Genomic DNA, 23,506 nt, shown 5'->3' with positions numbered 1-23,506 from the left:
TGTGAACTGTATAGTACGACACGATCTCAACACTTAATAGATGTAATTTTATCGAGTGTTTGTACTGAAGTTTAATGAAAAAGTCAAGTTATACATTACCCTTGTGAGACCTATTTAAATGATTATGAAATTTACATCTTTCAGTTTAAAATGGTCCGTTTCCGAGACCTCTTTAGAAAAAAAAACACACACACTTGGCAGTTCGTCGGAGGAAGTATTTGTTAAGTTTAACCTTATAAAAATAGCTGGACTGGTATAATATGATACATGGCGGCTGTTAAGGAACAATAAGCGAACGGGAGCACTTTGCTCGTCACGCCGCTGACTGGGCTACCTTAAAAACACAATCTGCAGCAGAGATGTATTTGTGCATCACGCGTTACACAAACTTTTCTCCCCGCTCCATAAAGAAAAAAAGCTAACCTCGCCAGCGTGAATATTTTAATGACACGCCAGTCAGTAAATTAAACACCCTTGACTTATTTATGTGCCGATCGCAGCACTAGCAGGGTTAATTACGCGCTGTTGCATATCTGGATAATTACAACAGGCGATCAATAGACGCTGCCAAGCAGTGACTAGCTGCAGTTGGAGACCTCATTGCTGCAGGGTTCAAGTAGAATGTGGTTCTTATAGCGTGGAAGAGGAGAAAGGGCAGCGATCGGGGCTTTTACAACCCAGATGCACATCGCGCCCCGTGGATCTCCTGGTGTGCGCTTAGTGGATTCGCGCGATCGGTGACAGTCCAGACTGGAGATTTACACAGGTGCCTTGTTTTTGGATTAGTGTTGTGTCTTTTTTTTTCTCACTGAAATCGATAGCGACTTCTGGGGCTTGAATGTGGAGAGAGGATCTGCATGTGTGGTCTTGGTGCAGATGAGACGCACAGAAGCTGAGCTCTGAAGCCGGGAGATCCGAACATGCTGCCGGCCTGGAGGGGGCTCTGCACTGGGGCAGGAGCAGCCCTTTGCTGCCTCCTCGTCTGGATCATCTACTCGCACTTAGTCAAAGAAGGTAAATGGTTGCCTACCGTGATAAATAGCACTGCAATATTCTGTCACACCTTTCCTTAAAGCTAGCCCGATAAAGTTCAAGTGCTAGATACCGAGGAGGATTGCCGCCAATTACATTCTGTTTCTTCCAACAACCCCTGATTTCAGATGCCTTTACTGTGTAATATTTGGGCATGGAACTGATATCACAACCATGCCAAACGGCTTTGATTATTGAGATGAATATACATCCTGCAGCGAAAAATGTTTAGACACCTATACACGCCTGCGTAATTACAATAAATATGTACGCATTTTCTGGTGCGTACATGGGGACGACGGCATCTATTCGGCACCGTGGTTACATGTCAGTAACTAAACACACTCATGTACTCCAGCGGATTTAACCAGTGAAATAGGTGTGTTATGATAGAGCACCAGTACGTTTAATTCCGCACGGTCGCTGTCAGATGTTAAATTGGGGAATAAGAACTAGAAATTACTCTAGCAGAACTCTCTGTTTTTCGGGAATGCTGCGAGACTTTCAAAAGCTAGCGGTGTTGAATCGTGGGCCTGACGCCTCCCAAACCGTGGCACACAACTTGTGGGCCAGTATATGAAAATGACTGGTAGGTTAGACAGGTGAACGAGAGGGCTGCCGGCGCAAGGCTGCCTCTGCACACGTCAGGACAGACCGCACGTTATTGTTCGCGTCTATGACCACAAACGGACGGCAAAGTTTGACAGAATTATTGCGAAAGCACCATTTACTGGGCGTTACTGCCCCCACCCCCAATTCCTAACCGCTCTAACACATAGATTATAAAGGAACGGTGCCGGGGGGAGCTGGCAGCTTGCAGCAGCAAATTTAGCATTCAGCAGGAAATAAGAGCAATTTTGTCCTGTCAAGCCGATACACAAACAAGCAACCACCTGTGTCCCGTGAATGTGTGCCAGGCTGTGCAAAGCGTGTTCATAGGTCTAATCTTGTTGCCTGAACTAGGTTTTCATGTTCATTTGCCAATTTGCTCTATATGACATGACTGTTGGGCACAACTTAATTCCAGTTTTTTCAAACTCCTATTGCTGAAGCTTGGGGTAAGGGGGGTTTCTGTTCGAAACACTTTTTTTAAACATCCTGAAAGTTTTCAGACTATATATAAATATAAACCAGATATGCTTGATTAAATCAAATTACATTTATTTGCTCTAGGATGGACCTATACAATTAAATTGAGTTCCACGATAATGCTCTCTGCCCCTTGGGTTGAAGCAGATAAGTTTTCGCTAGTGTGGCGGAATGAATACCCGTAACTATTCGTAACAAGGAAATGCTCGTGAAAACCTATTAAATACATGGTCAATAGAAGTATTTCGAAAAGAATTGGCGGTTCTGTCGTACAGAGCAAAGCAGTCTGAAATTGGCAGAAGGAATTTCTATTATAATAAATACTAGCCAACTCGGGATTCTCATCTAAATCCTATGGACAATCCATTCACTTTCTCAACAGGATGCAGCTGTGTAAAAGGCTGAACGTGCTTATCATGTACGCATTATTATTGCTAAATGGATCGAATATGAACAACGGCAGAAGGGAAATGACAGTAATGGCCGTTTCGTAGTTTCTCCCATCGCCACACTCAGTTTTCCACGGAGAGCGCCTGCAGCAACCGTTTCGACTACCGTAATGCTATTTTGAACTGGTCAGTAGAGGGTGCACAAAGCAATGGGTTACCAGTCGAACTGTGTCTTCTCCAACCTAGATTATCACCTCTAGTCAGTAGGTGCTGCGGTGATGGTATCAAATCGGAAATCCACTGAGTACTGAACTAATTAAAGCTCAAATATGCAACATTCTCTCTGTCTCCTCTATCTTCGTTCTCTATGAACTGTAAAATAGTTACTAATTAAGGAAATAACAAAGTCCTTTATTAATGGAAATGTTAAACTATACGACAGACTTTTCCAAATAAGCCACCTGAAACTTTCTGCAATTTGTTGTAGCGCAAAGCACGAGTCACGTGGCAAATCCTTAAATGGGTGACGTCATTCATCGTCCAAAACCGTCCTGTATTAAGTTGCATCTCTCTTTTAATAGTGAAAGCTGAAATATCCACAAACCCGAAGGTGCTTCTCCAGACTGAAACTTTCTACTTTCAGAGATGCTGTTTCATCTTTTTGTAACGATTTTTCTTCATCATCTAGGGGGGAAAAGCGTCCGTTAGCTTGAGACAAAGCCACCCCATGTCTGGGTTAGTATTTCTGCCTCTCTGTATGCGGCCCTTATTGGTTTTGATTCTTAGGAGCCTTTTATCAGGCTGTGGCATTGGTCCTGTGTAGGGTTATAACCGCTTCAGATTACTTCTGATGTCCTTTCTCATGTGGTATTTTCCCAACGAGAGATGCCCTCCTTCATGATGACCTTGTACAAGTACGTGTGAGTCACTACTGCGTTCTGCCTCATCTATTTTTATACTTTATCCTCACTGTACCTCAAGCGTCCAGCAGTAGAAAGTCATTGGTACCTTTGCTCTGGTGCTGTACTACTCTTTTGGCCATTTCAGTTCCTTTTTCCCTTATTTGGATTCCAGTTTCAGCTGTTTCAAGTTCATATGCAGAGGTCCTTGTTATCTTTGATTAGAGCAGGGTTTCTCAACCTGTGGTCCATGGACACCCTGATAATGTTAAGGCTCCATGGCATAAAACAAGGTTGGGAACCCTTGGGTTAGAGTATTACGGAGGTAGGCTTTTCTAATTAAGGGTCTCGCTGTAATGATGTCTTCTGCAAATTGTTATCCACTATCACACCATTATCAACCTTCCCAATATCCCATGTTAAGTGAAGTGATCAGGCTCTGTCCCTGAGGGGGAAAAATCTCACAAGTTCTCACTGATCCTTGATCTCTCTCTGTTCATTCATGGCCAGTGGATAATTTTATTCTGCAGAACAAAACATTGCAGTTTGGGGGCAATGAACTTTGTGCTTCTGAAGATCAGGTCATTTTGAGTACACTGTTCAGATGTCACATGGAAGTCTGGTCAGGAACAGGTTGTGTTTTTTCATTCTGACTGAATTACGTAAGGCATTAAATTTTATCAATTTGTCTAATATGCTCCTCATTCTCCAGTATCAGTGGATGAGAGATTGGAATTTTGTCCTGCCAATTTCATTTTCTCAAACTCAGTGTTCTCATCATTTCTTGTTTCATTAGACAGGGTCACATAGGAGAATTGGCTACAAATTTATATTTGCCCAGCCATCATAAAAACTTTATATTTGTCTTTCTCCTCCCAATTGCCCCTTACTTCCTAGCCTTTGTCATTAGATCTACTCTTCCATCCTCTATCAGCCCACCAAACCTCTTTACTTGGATTCACCTATTACTAACTTCACTCCCTTTCCCTCATCATTTTACACTGGATATCTGCCCCAGTCCTCTGAGTTCAGAGAAGAGTTTCAATCTGAAACATTGCTCATTTCCTTCCACAGATGCTGCCTGAATCATTAAGCACCTCCAGCATCTTTTTGTTTGTTTGTGTTTTTATTTGCTCCCTGTTCCAGCATTTGTATTTTGTACTTCCAATTTCTACAGCCACCTTGGTACTCAGTGGTGCTGCAGGAATTATCTTGAGTGGCTGTGATCTTTGTGCATGTATGGAGTTTTCCAATATGTTTATTGGTAAAATATTTGCAGACCAAATATCACAGCCAGTAACTTGTGCACAATGTGTCACTGGAACTGTCAGGGCTCTGCTTGTATTTTCTCCTGGCTGACCCTCCTGCTGTGAGGCTCTTTTCTGAGTCGTCTTCCTGCAGTGTCAGCTCCTTATCAGAGTACTCCGTCATGCATTCTGCTGTGACTGATGCCTATGTTGGAGCAGCTGCTCATGAGTATTTAAGCAGGGCCACTTCACAATCTCATTGGTCAGTTGTTTGGCTCACTCAGCTGACTGAGATGGGACAGGAACATGCTCATGCAATTGATAAAACCAAGTATTGTTCATCTGTAAGTTTTGTTGAGCTCCATATGTACTCTGCTGCCTTGATCATTGAAGGATATAACTTTGGACCATCTCTTGTGATTATCTGACCCATAATAGAGATTTTTTTCATATTGAACTTTTTTTTTTCTTGTTCAACTTCATTTGCTTCTTTCTTTATCTGATCTCCAGGGCTCTCAGTTTGCAGCAATAGTCTAAATTTGCCTGTTCTGTTCATTTATTTTGGAAGGCCAATTTGTCATCCGCTGCAAACTTCCCTGACTGAGTCTTTTAAGCACAGCATGCAGTATCTGTTGAGAAACCCTCCAGAGCTGTGTTGATTCCAAATGGCATTCATTTGGAAAGGTAACGTATTAATGGTGAACTTCAAAAGCATACTTGTCCTAGTTCCTAGTTCTGATGAAGGTTCATTGACCGGAAACAATAGTTTTGTTTCTTTTTCCACAGATGCTCCCTGAATTGCTGAGTACTTCCAGAATTTTTTTTTGCCTTTGTATTAAATATTAACTCTTTATCGAATGCACATATCAGAAATTATTAATCAGGTACAGTAGAGCTACTAGGACTTGATGTTTCAATCCCTATCGTAAGTTGGCACTCTCAATGTTGGCAGTGGGTTTGGAGTGGTGACAAGGAGGGAGGGTAGGTACATCATCGGGGTCATCAGGTGGGCACCCTCCTTCTTTGATGTTTCGTTGATAAGCCCATGACATCTCCAGAGGGCTCAATGGTGCTACCAGGTGTCCCTGATACACCCCCCTCAGTTCCATACCCTCCTGTCTTCATCTTGCAGCCCAGTTGTTGTCTTTCCTTTTAATCCAAATCCAATTGCTGCTGCTTCTGCTGCATTTGACAAGGACTTGATTGCTTGTTGGAGGGAGTGACCCCTCACCCCCATCTTCTTCAATAGACTGGTTGTAGATGTAGCAAAGAATCCCCTGCATCCCACTTCTACAGGGAAAATCTTGGTCTTCCAGCCATTCTGGGCAACTTCAGTTGCCAGTTCTTGGTCTTTTTCCTCTCATAAGCTTCTTCGACACCATCTTCCCATGGTACTGTCAATTCCACAACATATGCCAGCTTGGCTGTTGTGGACGACAGGACCATGTCTGGCCAGAGTGTTGTAGCTGCAATGTCTGGGGGAAACACAAGCTTTTTTTTCCCAAGTCCACGTCCATTTTCCAATTCCGAGTAACCTGCAGAATGCTCCCATCTTTTGATGTTATATGGTGCTCTGGAGGTTGGCCTGCTGGTACAAATCATGTAATGTGGACATTTCCTGCCGATGTTTGTGGGAGAGCATTTGTGATGATTGGCCTCTGTTCCAAGATTGATGCCAGTTGTCTGAGAACTTGGTTATGCTGCCAAGTGTACCGCCCCTGGGTGAGGCTCGTGGTGCATCCTGTTAAAATTTACAATAATAAAATGCTCCTTTTATGGGTAGCTAACATCCTTGCTCATCATAGGGTCAGGGTCCATTAAGGTCTCTTGGATCAAGGCAAGTTTAAGCTCTCCTCTTGATTTCTCAGCACTTTCCGAATTTATTCACAGGAAATAGGCCTCTCAGCTGGGGCTAGAGAGACTGTCTTAGTCAGGCTGTCTTTTCTGCTTTGATTCCACTTGAAAACCACTGGAACATTTCTTGGTGGATGATTTGTCTTGGCTTCAGCAAAGTATTTGCTTTCCATTTTTCTGTTCCCTGAAACACATTGCAAATGGATTTGTGAATTGTGCAGCTGAAGTGGATGCTTGTATTGAAGCATCATTTATGATCTTCTCCTGTCTACTTTTGTTAGGCCCAACTGCTGTATGGAACTGCTTCTAAATATAGCTGTGACATTTTTCTGCTCTCCTCCAATGAAAATCACATTGTATATCTTTTAATTCTCTCAGTTCATTCCCTTCAAAGATCATCATCCAGTGAGTTTGTACATTGTCATCGCCTTGTATGTTGAAATATATTACTCACTGATTTCAGCTGCAACACCTAGTGGGTGGTGGCTTAGTTTGGGAGGACGTTAAAAGTTGTCTCAGAATGTTAGCACTTGCACAGTTTGGTGTAATTTTATCTGGACTCCTGGATTCCACAAATAAATCTGCTGCTGATGAAGTACTTTAATTCTGCTAAATCACAATTATCTACTCATAATCTTAGGCTTGATAAAGCTTCAAAGGATCCCCTCTGCTCCTGGTCACTCATGAATACTGGAAAAGCTCAGCTGTTTTATTTCTAGGGAGGATGCATTGACCTATTAATGTAGCTAATGCATTCCCCAGAATTTCATTTGAGGGCTTTCTACTCTGGTATGATTCTTCCTCCACATGACCAGCATTTATTGTTTGTTCTGATTTTTCTGCCATAGGCAACACAATAGGTAATCTGAAATCTTTCTTCCCTTCCATTCCTTAGAGAAGTTACTTGTTTTTTAAATTCAATTAATTGGACTGATTTATGTTCCTTTGTGGAGATCCCTTCCCCCCCTCCCCTCCCCCCTTCCCCCTCCCCCCTCCCCCCCCTTCCCCCCACTCCATATCCACACATTATCTCAATTGGGAGGGAGCATGATTAATGATTGGTATTCAGAATCAGTTCCTGCACTTAAATATGACAATATGCCTCAATTCTTTCTCGTTTACTGTCCACAATACTGGAAAATAATTGGTAATTCAGACTAGACTAAAATCATCATATTAGATGGTGCAAAGCAAACTGCTGGAGAAGCTCAATAGGTCATAGAATCTGAGCATAGAAAACTGAAGGGTTATGTAGGAGCGGTGGGGGGGGGGTTACATTGATCTTATCTTCATTATAAAGTCAACACAATATCATGGGCTGAAGAGACTGTACTGTGATGTGGTGTTCTACATTCTAAGCTGGGCAGCATCTGTGGAGTAAAATGGACAGTTATGTTCCAGGATACACATCCATCATCTTGACTGAAATGTAGAAGCAGAGCATACTTTTTATGGTTTTCTTTCAAGCAAACTGCTGTTGGAACTTTCTACACATTGTTACAGCTCTGGGATCAGTTAGTCATAACTAAGGAAACAGCAGTAGTGCCTGTTATTCTCCACAACTATTATCACAAATATAGTAGATCCCCCAGTTGTGTTTGTAAACAGTTCATCAATCTGTCATTAACCATGTTTGAAGAAGAGAGTTGGTGTGAACCTGTAAAATTGAAGTTATAACTGAATTCTGGGAATTCCATTTTAATGTGGTCTTTATTAAAGTTGAGTGGACATATATCTTGTAGCACAGTCATCTATGATTAAATATCCCTTAGGTATGGAAATACAGGGTAGACCTTCAAAGACAGCTGACATAAAACCTAGGAAATGATACTGAAGCTTGGTCTTCAGCTTCGTGTGGGTTTGGAGGAATTATTGAGTGCTTTTGATGAAGATGGGAATTATTGCAGGTTTTGTGAGAGGTATTTGACTTCATGAAGGGCATACAGAGTGGATAAAGTCTGCTTCCATTGGTGGAAGGTCAGAAAGGAATGGAGGTGATTGACAGAGAAATGAAAAGTAATGAGAGAAGTCTTTGTATACTGTCAAAAGTTGATGTCTGGAATGCCATCGTGTCATAGAGTAATGCAGCATGGAACAGGCCCCTTTGATCAACTCATCCATGCTGACAATGGCGGCCAGCAGGTTTGTCCTATTTATCCACATTTGACCTATATTCTAAACCTCTGCCATGTATTAATGTCATCTAAGTGTTGTTATTGTACCTGCCTCTGGCAGAGTATTCCATGTGCTCAGTACTCTCTGCATAAAGTTGTTGCCCCTTTCGAATCTTTAACCTCACACCTTAAACCCTATGTGCTCCAATTTTTAGTTCTCCTTCCCTGATCTCATGTTCACCCTATCTCTACCCCTCATGATTTTATGTGCCTCTATACAGTCAAGTGCAAGAAAATTTCAGTCCTGAAGTGTCTTAGAGGAGCTACCCCTACAATGGGTAAAAGTAGCAGCAGATTCAATGGTAACGTTCAGGAGAGTGGTCTACCTGAACTGCCATTAAGTAAGTTAGTAAAGACTTGATAGGCTGAATAAGCTTATTCAACTTCATAACCAATTGGTGTTTCGCTGACAATCAAGTAGTGATTAGATAATGCCTCTTCCTGTCCAAGACCAAAAGAAGCTGCAGAAGATCATGAACATGGTGCAGCACATCACACAAACCAATCTTCCGTCCGTGGACTCACTCTACACCGCATGCTGTCAGAGCAGTGCTGCCAAGATAATCAAGGACACGACCCACCCAGCCAGCACACTTTTCGTCCCCCTTCCCTCCGGGAGAAAGCTCAGGAGCTTGAAGACTTGTATGGCCAGATTTGGGAACAGCTTCTTTCCAACTGTGATAAGACTGCTGAATGGATCCTGACCTGGATCTGGGCCGTACCCTCCAAATGTCCGGACCTGCCTCTTGTTTTTTTGCACTACCTTACTTTCCATTTTTCTATTTTCTATTTATAATTTAATTTTTTTAATATGTACCAATTTTTACTATTTTTAATATTAAATATTTGTAATCCAGGGAGCGGGAAATGCATAATCAAATATCACTGTGATGATTGTACGTTCTAGTATCAATTGTTTGGTGACAATAAAGTATAAAGTATAAAAGAACTCTTCAAACAAAGTAGGCACAAATCAAGTGAGGGTTGTGAAACCCATCTGCAATTTTGACAGGACTTGTTTTAAATGCTGCTTATTGTAGAAGAAGAGCTTTTAGGAATGGGGTGGCTTATTTTCCTAGATCTACTGGAGGAGGACTAATTGTAATGACCTGCTGCTGACGACTAGTGTTCAGAGACTTGAAAATGGGGGACCAGTGTAGATATGCTTAGGAGGGAATGGTGGAACTGATCCACATTTTGTGAAATATTTTGTGCTTCTTGTTTGCTAGCTCTGATGTGAAAGAGAAATTTAGTCAAATAAAAGTCCATGGTCATTCTATGCTCTGTGCGAGCAAAGTTTGGAATGAATAAAGCCATGGCTGTGCATTTCAGCAGATTAACTGAAGCAAGAGCAAAAGCACATGGTATTACAGAGGCAGTAATACTGTGTGTGTCCTTGATAATGGCATAGATTCCATGGATGGTATAGAAAACTTGGAAGCTAAGTGCATTCATAAATACAAAATAGAAACTCACAAGTGAATTATTTTACAATTGAATGGAAACATACAGTAACTTCCCTGTAATAGTGTTTAAAATGATGCGTTTAAGTAGCAGGCAACACTCATAAAAGTTGCTGGTGAACGCAGCAGGCCCAGCAGCATCTCTAGGAAGAGGTACAATCGGCGTTTTGGGCCGAGACCCTTCGTCAGGACTAACTGAAGGAAGAGTTAGTAAGAGATTTGAAAGTTGGAGGGGGAGGGGGAGGGATCGAACCAAGAGCTGGACAGTTGATTGGCAAAAAGGATATGAGAGGATCATGGGACAGGAGGCCTAGGGAGAAAGAAAAGGGGGAGGGGGGAAGCCCAGAGGATGGGCAAGGGGTATAGTGAGGGGGACAGAGGGAGAAAAAGGAGAGAGAGAAAAAGAATGTGTGCATATAAATAACCGATGGGGTACGAGGGGAAGGTGGGGCATTAGCGGGAGTTCAGTGAAACCATCTCTCACTGCTCCCCATGTGTAATTTCTTTGGCTGTTCAACTTTTCGACCACATTTTGACCGACTTACTCTAATGCCCCACCGCCCTCCGTACCCCATCCATTATTTATTTATATACACACATTCATTTTCTCTCTCTCCTTTTTCTCCCTCTGTCTCCCTCACTGTACCCCTTGCCTATCCTCTGGGCTTCCCCCCTCCCCCTTTCTCCCTAGGCCTTCTGTCCCATGATCCTCTTGTATCCCTTTTGCCAATCAACTGTCTAGCTCTTGGCTCCATCCCTCCCCCTCCTGTCTTCTCCTATCGTTTTGGATCTCTCCCTCCCCCTCCCACCTTCAAATCTCTTACTAGCTCATTCTTCAGTTAGTCCTGACGAAGGGTCTCGGCCTGAAACGTCGACTGTACCTCTTCCTAGAGATGCTGCCTGGCCTGCTGCATTCACCAGCAACTTTTATGTGTGTTGCTTGAAATTCAAGCATCTGCAGATTTCCTCTTGGTTGCGTGCTTAAGTAGCAGACTGTATTTGTCAGAGTTCTGCTGTATTTTTATGCATAGAAGAAACTTAAAATTTATTATATTTTAATATATTATTATGAGTTTTAGGACACTATTATAGGGTCATACAGAATGGAAACAGTCCCTTCATCTATCCCGACCACGATGCATATCTACACGAGTACCATCTTCTTGCATTAAGCCCATATCCTTCTACTCCTTTCTTATTTATGTACTTGACCAAATGCATTTGAAATATTCTGATTGTACCTGCCTGTACAACTACCTCTGGCAACTTGTTCACGGACTTGCTTGTCAGACCACAAATAATCTCTCCATTTCACTATGCAAACAACAAAGTTCCTTGTACCAATCCCTGTGATTCTGATAATTAATAGGTGCAAAGTTCACTTGAGGTTTTGTGCTGTTTTCTAAGGAATGGATTGTGAGAAAATATCAGTAATCATTATAGTGTACTGCATAATATTGTGATTTACAGTATAAAATTTTAAGCAATTTGGAAACAAATATTTTGGTATTAATAACTTTTCAAGAAAGATGTGAACTTTATCTTTACATTGGAGTAAATGGTTCCAGAGTCACAACTGAAATGTCTTTACACTTTAAAGTGAAAAATGTTTGGAAAATTGAGAAATAGTGAATAGCTGAGGTAGGGATTTGGGAAGAATGATAATCATGAGGTGTATCAATAAAACAAAGGTGTAAAATTTAAAGATCAGCTTTATTTTTCCCAAGTATATTGAAATATACAGTGGAATGTGTCGTTCTGCATCAATAACCAACACATTCTGAAGATTGTACTGGGAGGCAGTCTGCAAGTGTCACCCAGTGCCAGCACATGCTCACAATTTACTAATCCTAACCCATTTATCTTGGGAATGTGAGAGGAAATCGGAGCACCCAGAGGAATGCCACACAGTCATGGGGCGAAGGTACAAAATCTGTATGGACAGTAGTGGGAATTGAACCCCAATTGGTGATGCTGAAAGACTGTCAGACTACAGATGCGCTACTGTGCCACATGCATTGGAAGTAAGTGGGAGAACAACATATTAACAGCAATTGCAGACGGTTCTGCATTAACAGTCAAAAATGCATATTTAAATGGACATAAAAAAGACAAGTTAATTAGACTTGCAAAGATAACAAGGCTGCATGATTTGTAAATTAATATAATTAAGTTCATGTGAGTTAAAATGCTTGTTGCAGTAAGTATTTATAATAACAATTTATTAACTGCATTTATTTCACTAAATAAAATCAATATTTGGGTGCCCTTTTAATTTCTGCAATTATATTAGACACGTGAGGCTACAGATGCTGCAATCTGGAGCTACAAACAAAGCTGGACTTACCTGAAGAGTCTCGACCCAAAATGTCAACTGTTAATTTCCCTCCACATATTGGACATTATTGATGAAGCAGATAGAAACCTGATTTTTGAAAACCATTTATTCCATGGACTCATTGTGACTTGGAGAAACCAAAGTAGACATGCTATGTTAAAAAGGTATGTCCATGGTTTGAAAAGTAACCTGACAAAGATAGAGCTTACAGCACACACAGAATACTGGAGGAACTCAGCAGGCCAGGCGGCATCAATAGAAAGGAGTACAGTCAATGTTTCGGGCTGAGACCCTTCATCAGAACTGGAGAAAAAAAGATGAGGAGTCAGAGTTAGAAGGTGGGGTGAGGAGTGGAAGAAACACAAGGTGATAGATCAAACCCGGGGTGGGGGGAGGGATGAAGTAAAAACGTTGGGAAGTTGATTGGTTGAAGAGATACAGGACAGAAGAAGCAGAAAGTTGGCAGAGGATAGAAGGCCAGGGAAGAAAGAAAAGGGGGAGGAGCTCTGGAGGGAGGTAATGGGTAGGTAAGAAAATAAGGTGAGAGGGAAAGGGTACCTACCATCACCTCCCTCTGGTGCTCCTCCCCCTTTTCTTTCTCCAGCACTTTATCTCTTTGACCAATCAACTTCCCAGCTCTTTATTTCAACCCCCACCCCAACTGTTTCATCTATCATGTGTTTCTAACACCATTTCCCCAACATTCTAACTGTGACTCCTCATCTTATTTTTTTTTTCTCTAGTTCTGATGAAGGGTCTCAGCCTAAAATGTGGACTATACTCTTTTCCATAGATGCTGCCTGGCCTGCTGATTTCCTCCAGCATTTTGTGTGTGTTGCTTGGATTTCCAGCATCTGTGGATTTTCTCTCGTTTGTGAATGATAGAGCTTGACCTTGGATGGCAGTGAGCTGCAATAAGGATGGACAAAGCACTCAGCATCCACTCAACATTATGTCATTATTTCATCACCCTTATTTGATGAATTAATAATTTTTAAGAATTAGTAATCTGTGTTAGGACTTCCCATGAATATTATTTCGTGCTGTTGTTCTTCTGTGTTATCACCACAAAAAACAAACATCTCTTGTATTTGGTTGATCGGTTGTTCATTGTAAGCGTATTGTTTTGTGCCTTTTAAGATCAAGCTTGTATCGGATAAAGTTAGATGTAGAAAACTAACATGACTGCATTGTTTTAATAATTCTTAGAAACAACTCCTCCCTCCAGACATGTGATTATTTTTTGAGTCCAATTATATAGGTCACTTCCACAATGAGACTCCAATGATATTTGTGCAAAAGGTATTCCCCTTGACTTTTTTAACCTTTGATTCATACATTAGTTTTTGAATTAATGGTAAAACAACATCTTGGTAGCAGCAATCTATCTATATCCACCTCTGACATCATCAAATCTGGAGACCTTTTGGTTTCCAGACTGTAGAGCACAAAGCTCAGATGTTTAGAACATTATATAGCTGCTTCATAATAGGTCCCATCCATAGAAATAATGAAATGACCTGCTGTCAAAATTTTTAAAGGCTAATGAAAATTAACCACAATAAAAATGTTACCAACTTCAAAACAAGTACATAAACTCAATTAATTAAAGTAAGCTTAAATTATTTAAAATGCACCCATGTCCCTTGTCATCTCTATTCAGTGAAACAAAAAAAATAGATTAAGTTACCCCAGGTCTAACCTCGTACAGATTCAGAGTAAGTGCTGAGTCCAGCAGTGCGATGCAGTTGGCAAAAACCTGACAGGGTGCTCCATGTGAAGTTGCTGGTATCTCTCAGGAGAATCCAGCCCCAAATTTATCCCCTTCTATTACAAATAACTTATAATCTTTTCAAGATAATTTTCCTTCAATTTGACTAACAAAGGTCACTGAGATAAATCAATGGGGGGAGTTTTTTTGTTCTTGGGGTGCTTTTTGTTTAATGGAACAACATGCTGTAAGGATTGCTATGGGGGACCAAAAAAGGAAGCTAAACCTTTACAAACTCAAAAGGACTGTTGAGTCCTTTTGAATGAATATATATTTCTACAAGCATACTTCACATTGATGCTAAAGAAATATAGATGCAGAAATCAAAAGCAAAAAAAAAAACTCTAGTTGCTGGAAATTTGAAATGTAAGCACGGTTTTCACCCAAAATGTCAGCAATTCCTTTCCTCCCCCCGTGGTTGCTCAAAATGTCAAGTTCTTCTAGCAGAATGTTGCTAGGTATATTCCACAGTTCAGGTAGGATCTGAGGAGAAATGGTGTTAATATTTCAAGACTTTTCATCTACCTACCCAGATGATTTTTTTTTCCTGGCATTTTTTTGGTTTGTATTCCAAGGAAAGAAAGTTACATTAAGGCTTGCTGTAGTTTTCTTCAAATATCCACGGACGTAACTTATTATATTGTGCTAAGAAACATGGATCATATTAGAGTTCATTGTCAAAGTTCAATCCACAGAAAGTTTGTCAAATTTTAGCCAGGATAGATCGGAAAATAGGGAAGTAGCTGTTGTATACATGGCTTTCTGTGTAAATGCCTTTTTTTCCACATTTCTGTTGCTTTTGAATTTGTGTTAGCAATCAACAATTTAAGTCAAAAAGTTGCTCAGATTAGTATGCCTAATTCATCAAGCTCATAATGATTTAGTTGATGGACTAACTATTGCCATTATCATTTAATTACATTTATTGATTTGCTTTATTATAAATTAGGGGCAATTGTATGGAGTTAATAAATTTCATGACGCATGTCTGATTGTGAGTAGTAAACACTGTAAATTTACTCCATGTATTCTCTGTAATTTCTTGAGCCACTATATGAATAGATGGTTAGCTGTTTTATGAAAGCCATGAGAAATATAGTCAGGTCCGTGGAGGGGAAGCTGGTTTCCTTGATGTGCTGAGCTGTGTCCAATGCTCTCAGCAGTTTCTTGTGGTCTTAGGCAGAGCAGTTGCTATACTGAGCTGTGATGCATCCCATTGGGATGCTTTCAATGATGCATTGATAAAATGTCATTTTATCAATGGTCATTTTAGTACTAATTTTGTTCTTGCGGAACACTTCTTAGAACCTTAATTTTGTTTCAGATTGAATCAGTGGATGAAAATTTGTAGTGTAACGGATCTATATGAGCTGAAATAGAGCAGGGTTCCCCAACTTGGGGGCCGTAGACTCCTTGTTTAAAGGAATTGGCACATGGCATAAGAAATGTTGGGAACATTTGTTATAGAGGCATAGAGGAATACCGCGTGGATACAGGCCCTTGAGTCTAATGAGTCCATGCCAAATATGGTGCCTACTCAGCTCGTCTCAGTTTCCTGTGGTTGGCCCATATTTCTCTAATCCCCAAACTTTTAGGTACCTTTTTAAGTACTTCTGAAGTGATACGGTTGTACCTGCATCAATCACAAAGATCTATCCTGGCCAAACTCTCACTATAACTCAGACCCTCCAGTCCTTGTAACATTCTCATAAGTATTTTCTGCACTCTTTCCAGTTTACCCACATCTTTCCAATAACAGGTGACCAAGACTGTGCACGGTGCTCCACATGCGGCCTTACCAACAACTTGTATGACTGCAACGTTATGTTCTAACTCCTAAGCTCAGTGACATGAGTGAAGACCAGCATGCTAAATGCCTTTATCACCACCCTGTTTGGCTGTGTTGCCATTTTCAATGAACTATGCACTTGCACTCCTAAGTCTTAACTGTTCAATCACAATCTTTAGTGCCCCACCATCCTTAGTATCAGTCTTAGGGGGAGTCTGACTTTACAAATATCACCTTGCACTCATCTGTGTTGAAATCCGTTTACCAGTCCTTGGCCCACTTCCCTAACTGGTTAACATTGACAACAGCCTTCACGATCAGCGACACCTGCTCTGCTGATCATGCTCTTTGGATTTGCATTCAAATCATTTATACAGCTGTGTGCAAAAGTCTTAGGCACACGTAAAAAAAATTCTGTAAAGCGAAGATGCTTTCAGAGATGTTACATTTCATTATTTTTAAATCTCAAAAATATTCCAATAGAGAACATTAAAGAACTAAATCAAATTAATATTTGATGCGACTGCCTTTAAACCTGCATTAGCCACACCGTCATACAGTTTTATTAGAAAATTGGCCGGTAGTTTATTCCAAGCATCTTGGAGAACTTGCCCCAGTTCTCCTGCAGATTTGTCTGACTTGCTTGCTTCTGTCTCTCCAGGTAATCCCGGACAACCTCAGTGGTGTTGAGATCAGGGCTCTGTGGAAGCCATACCATCTGAAACCATATAAAATTCTAGGGTGCCTAAGACTTTTACACGGTGCTGCACGAATAACAAATAACAAGGGTCCTAACACTGACCCCCATCACCTAATTACAGGCCTCCATTTTGAGAAACCACTTTCAACTTCCATCCTCAGCTTCCTATCTCTGAGCCAATTTTGGATGCACCAAACTAGCTCTCCCTGGATTCCATGGAACCTAACCTTCTAGACCAGTCTATCATGTGGGACATTGTTGCTGAAATCCAGATTGACAACATTCATCAAAAACTCTGATTATCATTCACCTCTCATTGCAGACCAGTCTATTAAGTAGAACCATTTTGATGGCCTTGTTAAAATCCAAATGGACAACATCGACTGAAAACTCTCATTTACCTTTTTGGTTACCTCTTCTAAAGTCTCTAATGTATGGCCTCCCATGCACAAAGTCATGCTGACTCCACCTAATTAGATTAGGATTCTACCAATATTTGGACTGTTTTGCCTGTCCAAATGCTTGAGGATCCTGTCCCTCTGAATTCCTTCCAGTAACTTCCCCAGTACTGATGTCAGGCCGAGCAGCCTGTAGTTCCTTGGCTTGCCTTTGCTACACTTCTTAAACAAAAGAGCCTCATCGGTGGCTAACAATGAAACAAATACAGTATCTCTTGACAAAGGCCTCTGCAATTTCCTCTCTTGCCTCCTACAAATCTGAGGATGCACTTGGCCAGGCCCTGGGTATACATCTACCTTAATACACTGTAGTCCTGCAAATACCTCCTTGCTGGTAGAGTGCATGTCCTCCACAATATCTCTACATTTCCTTTGTCCCTTGTGAACTGTTTTTATTTCAGATCTGAAGAATAATTGTAGTTTGATCGGCCATAATTTCATGGTGAGAGAGGCAGTTTGAGAAAAAGTTCTGAAAAGGCCTTGGTTGCTAGGATACCACATGCAGTCACTGGTTATGAAATTGGCTGGGTATTCCCTTGCATGGTTTCTGCCTATACTGAGCTCAGTGGACTTCAGCCTTGACTTGTTGGGAATGCAATGCTCCTCTACACATAATTAAAGATTATAATATTATTCAAAAGGTACTATTGTTCACAATGTTCCAGCTAATTCTCTTCCCTCATGGCTGTACACCATCAGTCCCGTAAGCATTGTTTTTCTTTGTTTTGTGCTTTCAGTTTTTTTTGTTCCTTTGAATTTTTGTTGCACTTTCATATTTTCTTTATTACGTTACAAAGTGTAGAATTTTAATTGTTGCAATAAAAATGTAAGATTTGTAAGGTATTTTATCTGGTCAACTCTCTCGGTTCTTTGGAAGATCTGAGGAGGGTCGAGGGGCAGGCCTGTTGGCAACAGATGAGCTGCCATGGCTCAAGCTGCTGCAACCATAAACCCAAATACTGTACCTATATTAAAAGTTCTTCCATTGGCAGCTTTGCATCAGTACTGGACAGTGATGAAGATATGCCATATCGTATAGTCTTCGTGGCTAAGATCAAGTATATGGATAGATTTGGCAGCACTATGAAGGTGACTTTAGTGTTGAACTCCTAAACATAGAGAACTACTAATCCATCACCTGGTCACCATTCAGGTGCTATTTCAACAGAACCTGACAGCAGTGATAGAGAGATTAAAGGTAACAGGTACAGTACTTGAAATATAACTTTCCCAATGGAAATCTGTAATGGTATAAATTGCACTGTTCTGCTTTTACATGACATTCTGCAAAGTGTAGAATTTAGTAAAAATGGGCATCTGTTGATAGGTGAGGACTTGATTGGTGGAAGGATTTGTTTCCATGCTATATACCTCTATGACTTTGACTCTAAACATGCGTCTGTATGTTCACCCAATAAAGGACAATTTAAAGATATTTACTTGGACTTAAAATTTGCACACTTGGCAAAGACAAGATTTTGTCAGAGAGTCTAGGTGGATTCTAAAAATCCTTGGCTGTTCTTTGGCATCCTGAACATGCGGCTCAATTACCTAATGGGCTTCCACTGGTTGGAGTCAACCACAAACGTTGTAGCCTGGCTGTCAAAGTCAGTGCACATGCCAGTACATAAAGTCATAGAGGTATATAGCAATCCAGGGCATTACGATATGGAGAGCAAGCTGTTGCCCCTCTCCATAAGATCATAAAACTTAGGAGCAGAATTAAGCCATTCAATCATGCTGATCCCGAATCCCACTCAACACCATAAACCTGCCTTCTCGCCATATCATTTAATGCCCTGACTAATCAGGAAACTAACAACTTTCGCTTTAGATATACCAATGGACTTGGCCTCCACTGCAATCTGTGGCAGAGCAATCCACAGATTCACCACTCTCTGGCTTAAAAAAAAAAAAAAAATCCTCCCTACCTGTGTTCTAAAAGGTCACCCCTCAATTTTGAGGCTGTGTCCTCTGGTTCAGGATATCCCCACCATAGGAAACATCCTCTCCACATCCAACTTGTCTAGACCTTTCAAGATTCACAGGGTTTCAGTGAGACCCCCCCCCCCCAACAAATTCTTCTAAATTCCCGTGAATATAGGCCCAAAGCTGCCGAATGATCCTCATATGTTAACCTCTTCATTCCCAGAATCATCCCTGAGAATGTCCTCTGGTCTCTTTCCAATGACAACACATCCTTTCTGAGATATGGGGCCCCAAACTGTTGACAATACTCCAAGTGTGACCTGACTAGTGCCTTATAAAGCCTCAGCATTATCTCCTTGTTTTTATATTCTATTCACCCTTGAAATAAATCCCAACATTGCCTTTGCCTTCTTTACCACAGACTCAACGTGTAAATTATTCTTCTGGGAGTCTTGCACGAGGACTCCTAGGTCCCTCTGCACCTCTGATTCTTGAATTTTCTCCCATTTGGATAGCAGTCTGCACTATTGTTCCTTTTACCGAAATGAATTATCATACATTTCCCAACACTGTATTCCATTTTTCCATTTCCACCCATTTTTCCAACTTGTCTACATCTTGCTGCAGTCGCCTTCTTTCTTCAGCACTACCTACCCATACACCTATCTTTTTATCGTCCACAAACTTTGCCACAAAGCCACCAGTTCCATTATTGTTGACAAACATTGTGAAAAAAACATTGTGAAAATTAGCAGTCCCAATACTGACCCCTGAAGAACACCACTAGTCACTGGCAGTCAATCAGAAAAGATAACCTGTATTCCCACTTGCTGCCTCCTGGCTATAAGCCATTCCTCTATCCATGCCAGTATCTTTCCTGTAACGCCACAGGATTTTATCTTGTTAAGAAGCCTCATGTGTGGCACCTTATTAAATGCCTTCTGAAAATCCAAGTAAATGACATCCACTACCTCTCCTTTATCCACCCTGCTTGTTACATCCTCAAAGAACTCTAATAGATTTGTCAGACAAGGTTTCCCTTTACTGACTTTGACTTAGTTTATGATTAGTCTCCAAGTACCCCAAAATCCCCTCCTTAATAATAGACTCCAACACTTTCTCAGTCACTGAGGTTAGGCTAACTGGCCTATAATTTCCTCCCTTATTAAAGAGTGGAGTGACATTTGCAAAATTCCAGTCCTCCTGGACCATGCCAGAATCAAGTGATTCTTGAAAGATCATGACCAATACATCAGATATCTCTTCAGCAACCTCTCTCAGGGCTCCTAGATGTAGTCTATCTGGTCCAGGTTACTTATCCGCCTTAAGACCTTTGAGATGTCTAGGACTTTTTCCTTTGTAATAGCAGTGGCACTCACTCCTGCTGTCTGACACACATGGCCCTCTGGCACACTTCTGGTGTCTTACACAGTGAAGAATGATGCAAAGTACTCACTAAGTTCTCCTGCTATTTCTTTGTCCCCCATTTCTACCTCACCAGCATCATTTTCCAGTGGTCCAATATCAACTCTCACCTCCATTTGAATCTGTATATAACTGAAAATATTCATAGTATCCTGCTTTATATTATTATTGGCTATATTATAATATATTGTTGGCTAGTATGCCCTTATATTTTATCTTTTCCGTTAAAGTTTTTTTTTTAGTTGTCTTTTGTTGGATTTTGAAAGCTTCCCCATCATTTAACTTCCTACACTTTTGCTACCTTATATGCCTTTTCCTTGGCTCTTATGCGGTCCTTAACTTCCCTTGTCAGCTATGGTTGCTTACTCCTACCATTTGAGAACTACTTCCGTGGGACATATCTATCCTTCGCCTTGTGAACTAATCCCAGAAACTTCAGCCATCTCCGCTCTGCTGTCAACCCTGCCAGTATCCTCCTCCAATCCACCTGGGCAAGCTCCTCTCTCATGCCTCTGTAATTCCCTTTATTCCCTTTCTCCAAACAGCAGATAATTCTAAAGGAATGGCAGAGACCTATACACTTAGGTACCAGTGGCATCATAGGAACTTCCGGTCAATGTTAAACTCAATGTAGGACTTCCTTAGGGACTCTAGCTTTGATTTTTTTGTTGGCATTTACTCCTGAAACCTTTCCATGAGTGAGTATAGCCACAAGGCAGCAGAGGTTTGAGATCAGGGTTTTGCTTCTCCTAGGTGAGCTGCCAACCATGGCTGACAAGCCCTATCTGCCCAGGGTGACTGGTTTTAAGGGCCTTCGCCCCTTCTCCTGTCAGTTGAAATGGTTCTGCTGGCTAAGAAGCTAAGCTACACATGGCCAGGGTCTGGACTTGTTTGTCAGAGGCTATTTGAGACACATGGTAGTGGGAGCTAATCCCTACTACTCCCCACCCTCGGCTCCACTCCCCCCAGCTATGACAACCTTGAGGAACCTTCGATTACTTAGTCATCTCTCTTTAGATTGGAATCTCCAAAGATGGATGTGGCATGATAGATTTCAAGGGTTGCCTTCCATTCTTGTATGATTTAATAGTTTCTTCTGTATCCTCATGGGAATATGTGATGGGGAACAGAAGTCACTGAAGAAATAAGCACTTCTATAAAATATTATGCACACTAACATCTATTGTATCATGGTATTGTAATGCCTGTGTTTAGTTTGACATCAGATGGTGAATTGAGTGGCAAAGTCATATTTGAAAAATGATGGTAAAGGTGCTGATAAGATGTAAACTCAGGAATGTTATCAACATATTCCTATTCCAATATTACAGTAGATTTTTATTTCCCATATCAAGAGAGATATCTACTTTATAATATTGTCTGTCTGACAATCAGCAATTATGCCATCTACATGGAAAGCTGTGCAGACTTGATTCAGTCACAGTCAGATATTGGATCCAACTATTGCTTGCATAGCCTTGTCCAAGGTGGAAATGACATAGGTAAGCATGTTATCTTAAGAAGATGTTTGGATGAGCATGTGTCTACACCCATTCACTTTGTTCTAATTTGCTACATGTTGATGTCACGGCCAAGCCAGCTCACCAATGCCTCTACGTCCTCGGAAGGCTAAAGAAATTTGTTTTGTCCCTGTCGAGTATTAACAATTTTTATCAACACATCATAGAAAGCGGTCTGTCTGGATGCATGATCGCTTGGTATGACACACGTGACGGCAAGAAACTGCAGAGAGCTGCAGTCTAGCGCACACAGGGACCAGCCTCCCTTCTATGGACTCCAATGATACTTGCTGCCTCAGTAAAAAGCCAGCTTAATCAAACACCACACTCACCCGGGACCTTCTTTCTTCTCCCCTCTCCCATCAGGCGAAGATACAAGAGCACATTCCACCGAGTTCAAGGACAGATACTATCCCTCTGTTATCAGACTTATGAATGGGCCTCCTGTATGATTAGATGGTCTCTTGTCCTCACTATCTACTTCACTATGATCTTGCATTTTGTTGTTTATCTGCACCGTACCTTTTCATTAAGTTGTATACTTTATTCTGCGTCATTACCTTTTTACTTAATTGTGGATTGTGTAATAATCTGTATAAATGGAAGACAAGCGTTTTACTATATCTCAGTACATGTGACAATAAGAAGCCAGTACCAATATCTAGGCTGCATTATACAACCTCCTGTAGCCAGGTGTAGCCTATTGACAATGAATCACTCGAGGAGATTTATGGAATAAAACTAAAACTAGTAGTATTCCCTCCCTGTGTTCCTGGTTACATAACAATTCTGCAGACTATTTATTGGTGCCTTTTCTTATTTGATATAACGTAAAAGGAACAAAGAGAATTGTGTCCAGATGGCGAAGCAGATATGAAATTGCTTCCAATAGGCTAACTGGGTATTGAGTGAAACTTAACTTCAGGTGAAGCCAAGTTTTTAAGCATTTCTCAGATGAGCAGTTGATTCTCATATACACTGAGTGGCCACTTTATAACATAATGTACATAATGAAGTGGCCTCTGAGAGGGAGTATGTTCATAGTCTTCTGCTGTTGTAGCCCATCCACTTCAAGGTTCACTGTGTTGTGCTTTCAAAGATGCTCTTCTGCACACCACAGTTGTAATGCATGGTTATTTGAGTTAGTGTTGCCTTCCTATCAGCATGGACTAGTTTGGCCATTAGCTGATTAGATATTTGCATTAATTAGCTGGTATACTTAATAAAGTAACCACTGAGTTTTAATCTTTTGATTGTAATGTTCTAGATTTTCAATCAGCTGTGAATCTCAAGCTTGCCCAATTAGACATTTAAGTTGTCATCTCTGTGGAACTAAACTATGCACATATCTACTAACGCTTAGAGGTTCAAGGTTCATTACTGTTATCAAGAATACTCTATCTAGACTTTCCAGTGTTAAGTAAACTTC

At 41.0% G+C, this 23,506-nt stretch overlaps 1 protein-coding gene across 1 annotated transcript in view; it reads left to right on the top strand.

Annotated features, from left to right (window-relative positions):
• Positions 1–920: 920 nt before the first annotated feature.
• Positions 921–23,506, top strand: part of LOC140209395 (chemokine-like protein TAFA-5) — a 271,361-nt gene continuing 248,775 nt past the window's right edge. The window contains exon 1 of the mRNA XM_072277647.1: positions 921–1,014. Coding sequence (XP_072133748.1) covers positions 921–1,014 — 94 coding nt within the window. The remainder of the gene's footprint in view (positions 1,015–23,506) is intronic.

Source organism: Mobula birostris, chromosome 14 (assembly GCF_030028105.1).
Source record: "Mobula birostris isolate sMobBir1 chromosome 14, sMobBir1.hap1, whole genome shotgun sequence".
NCBI lineage: Eukaryota > Metazoa > Chordata > Chondrichthyes > Myliobatiformes > Myliobatidae > Mobula > Mobula birostris.
This window is presented reverse-complemented; position numbering and strand designations above follow the sequence as displayed.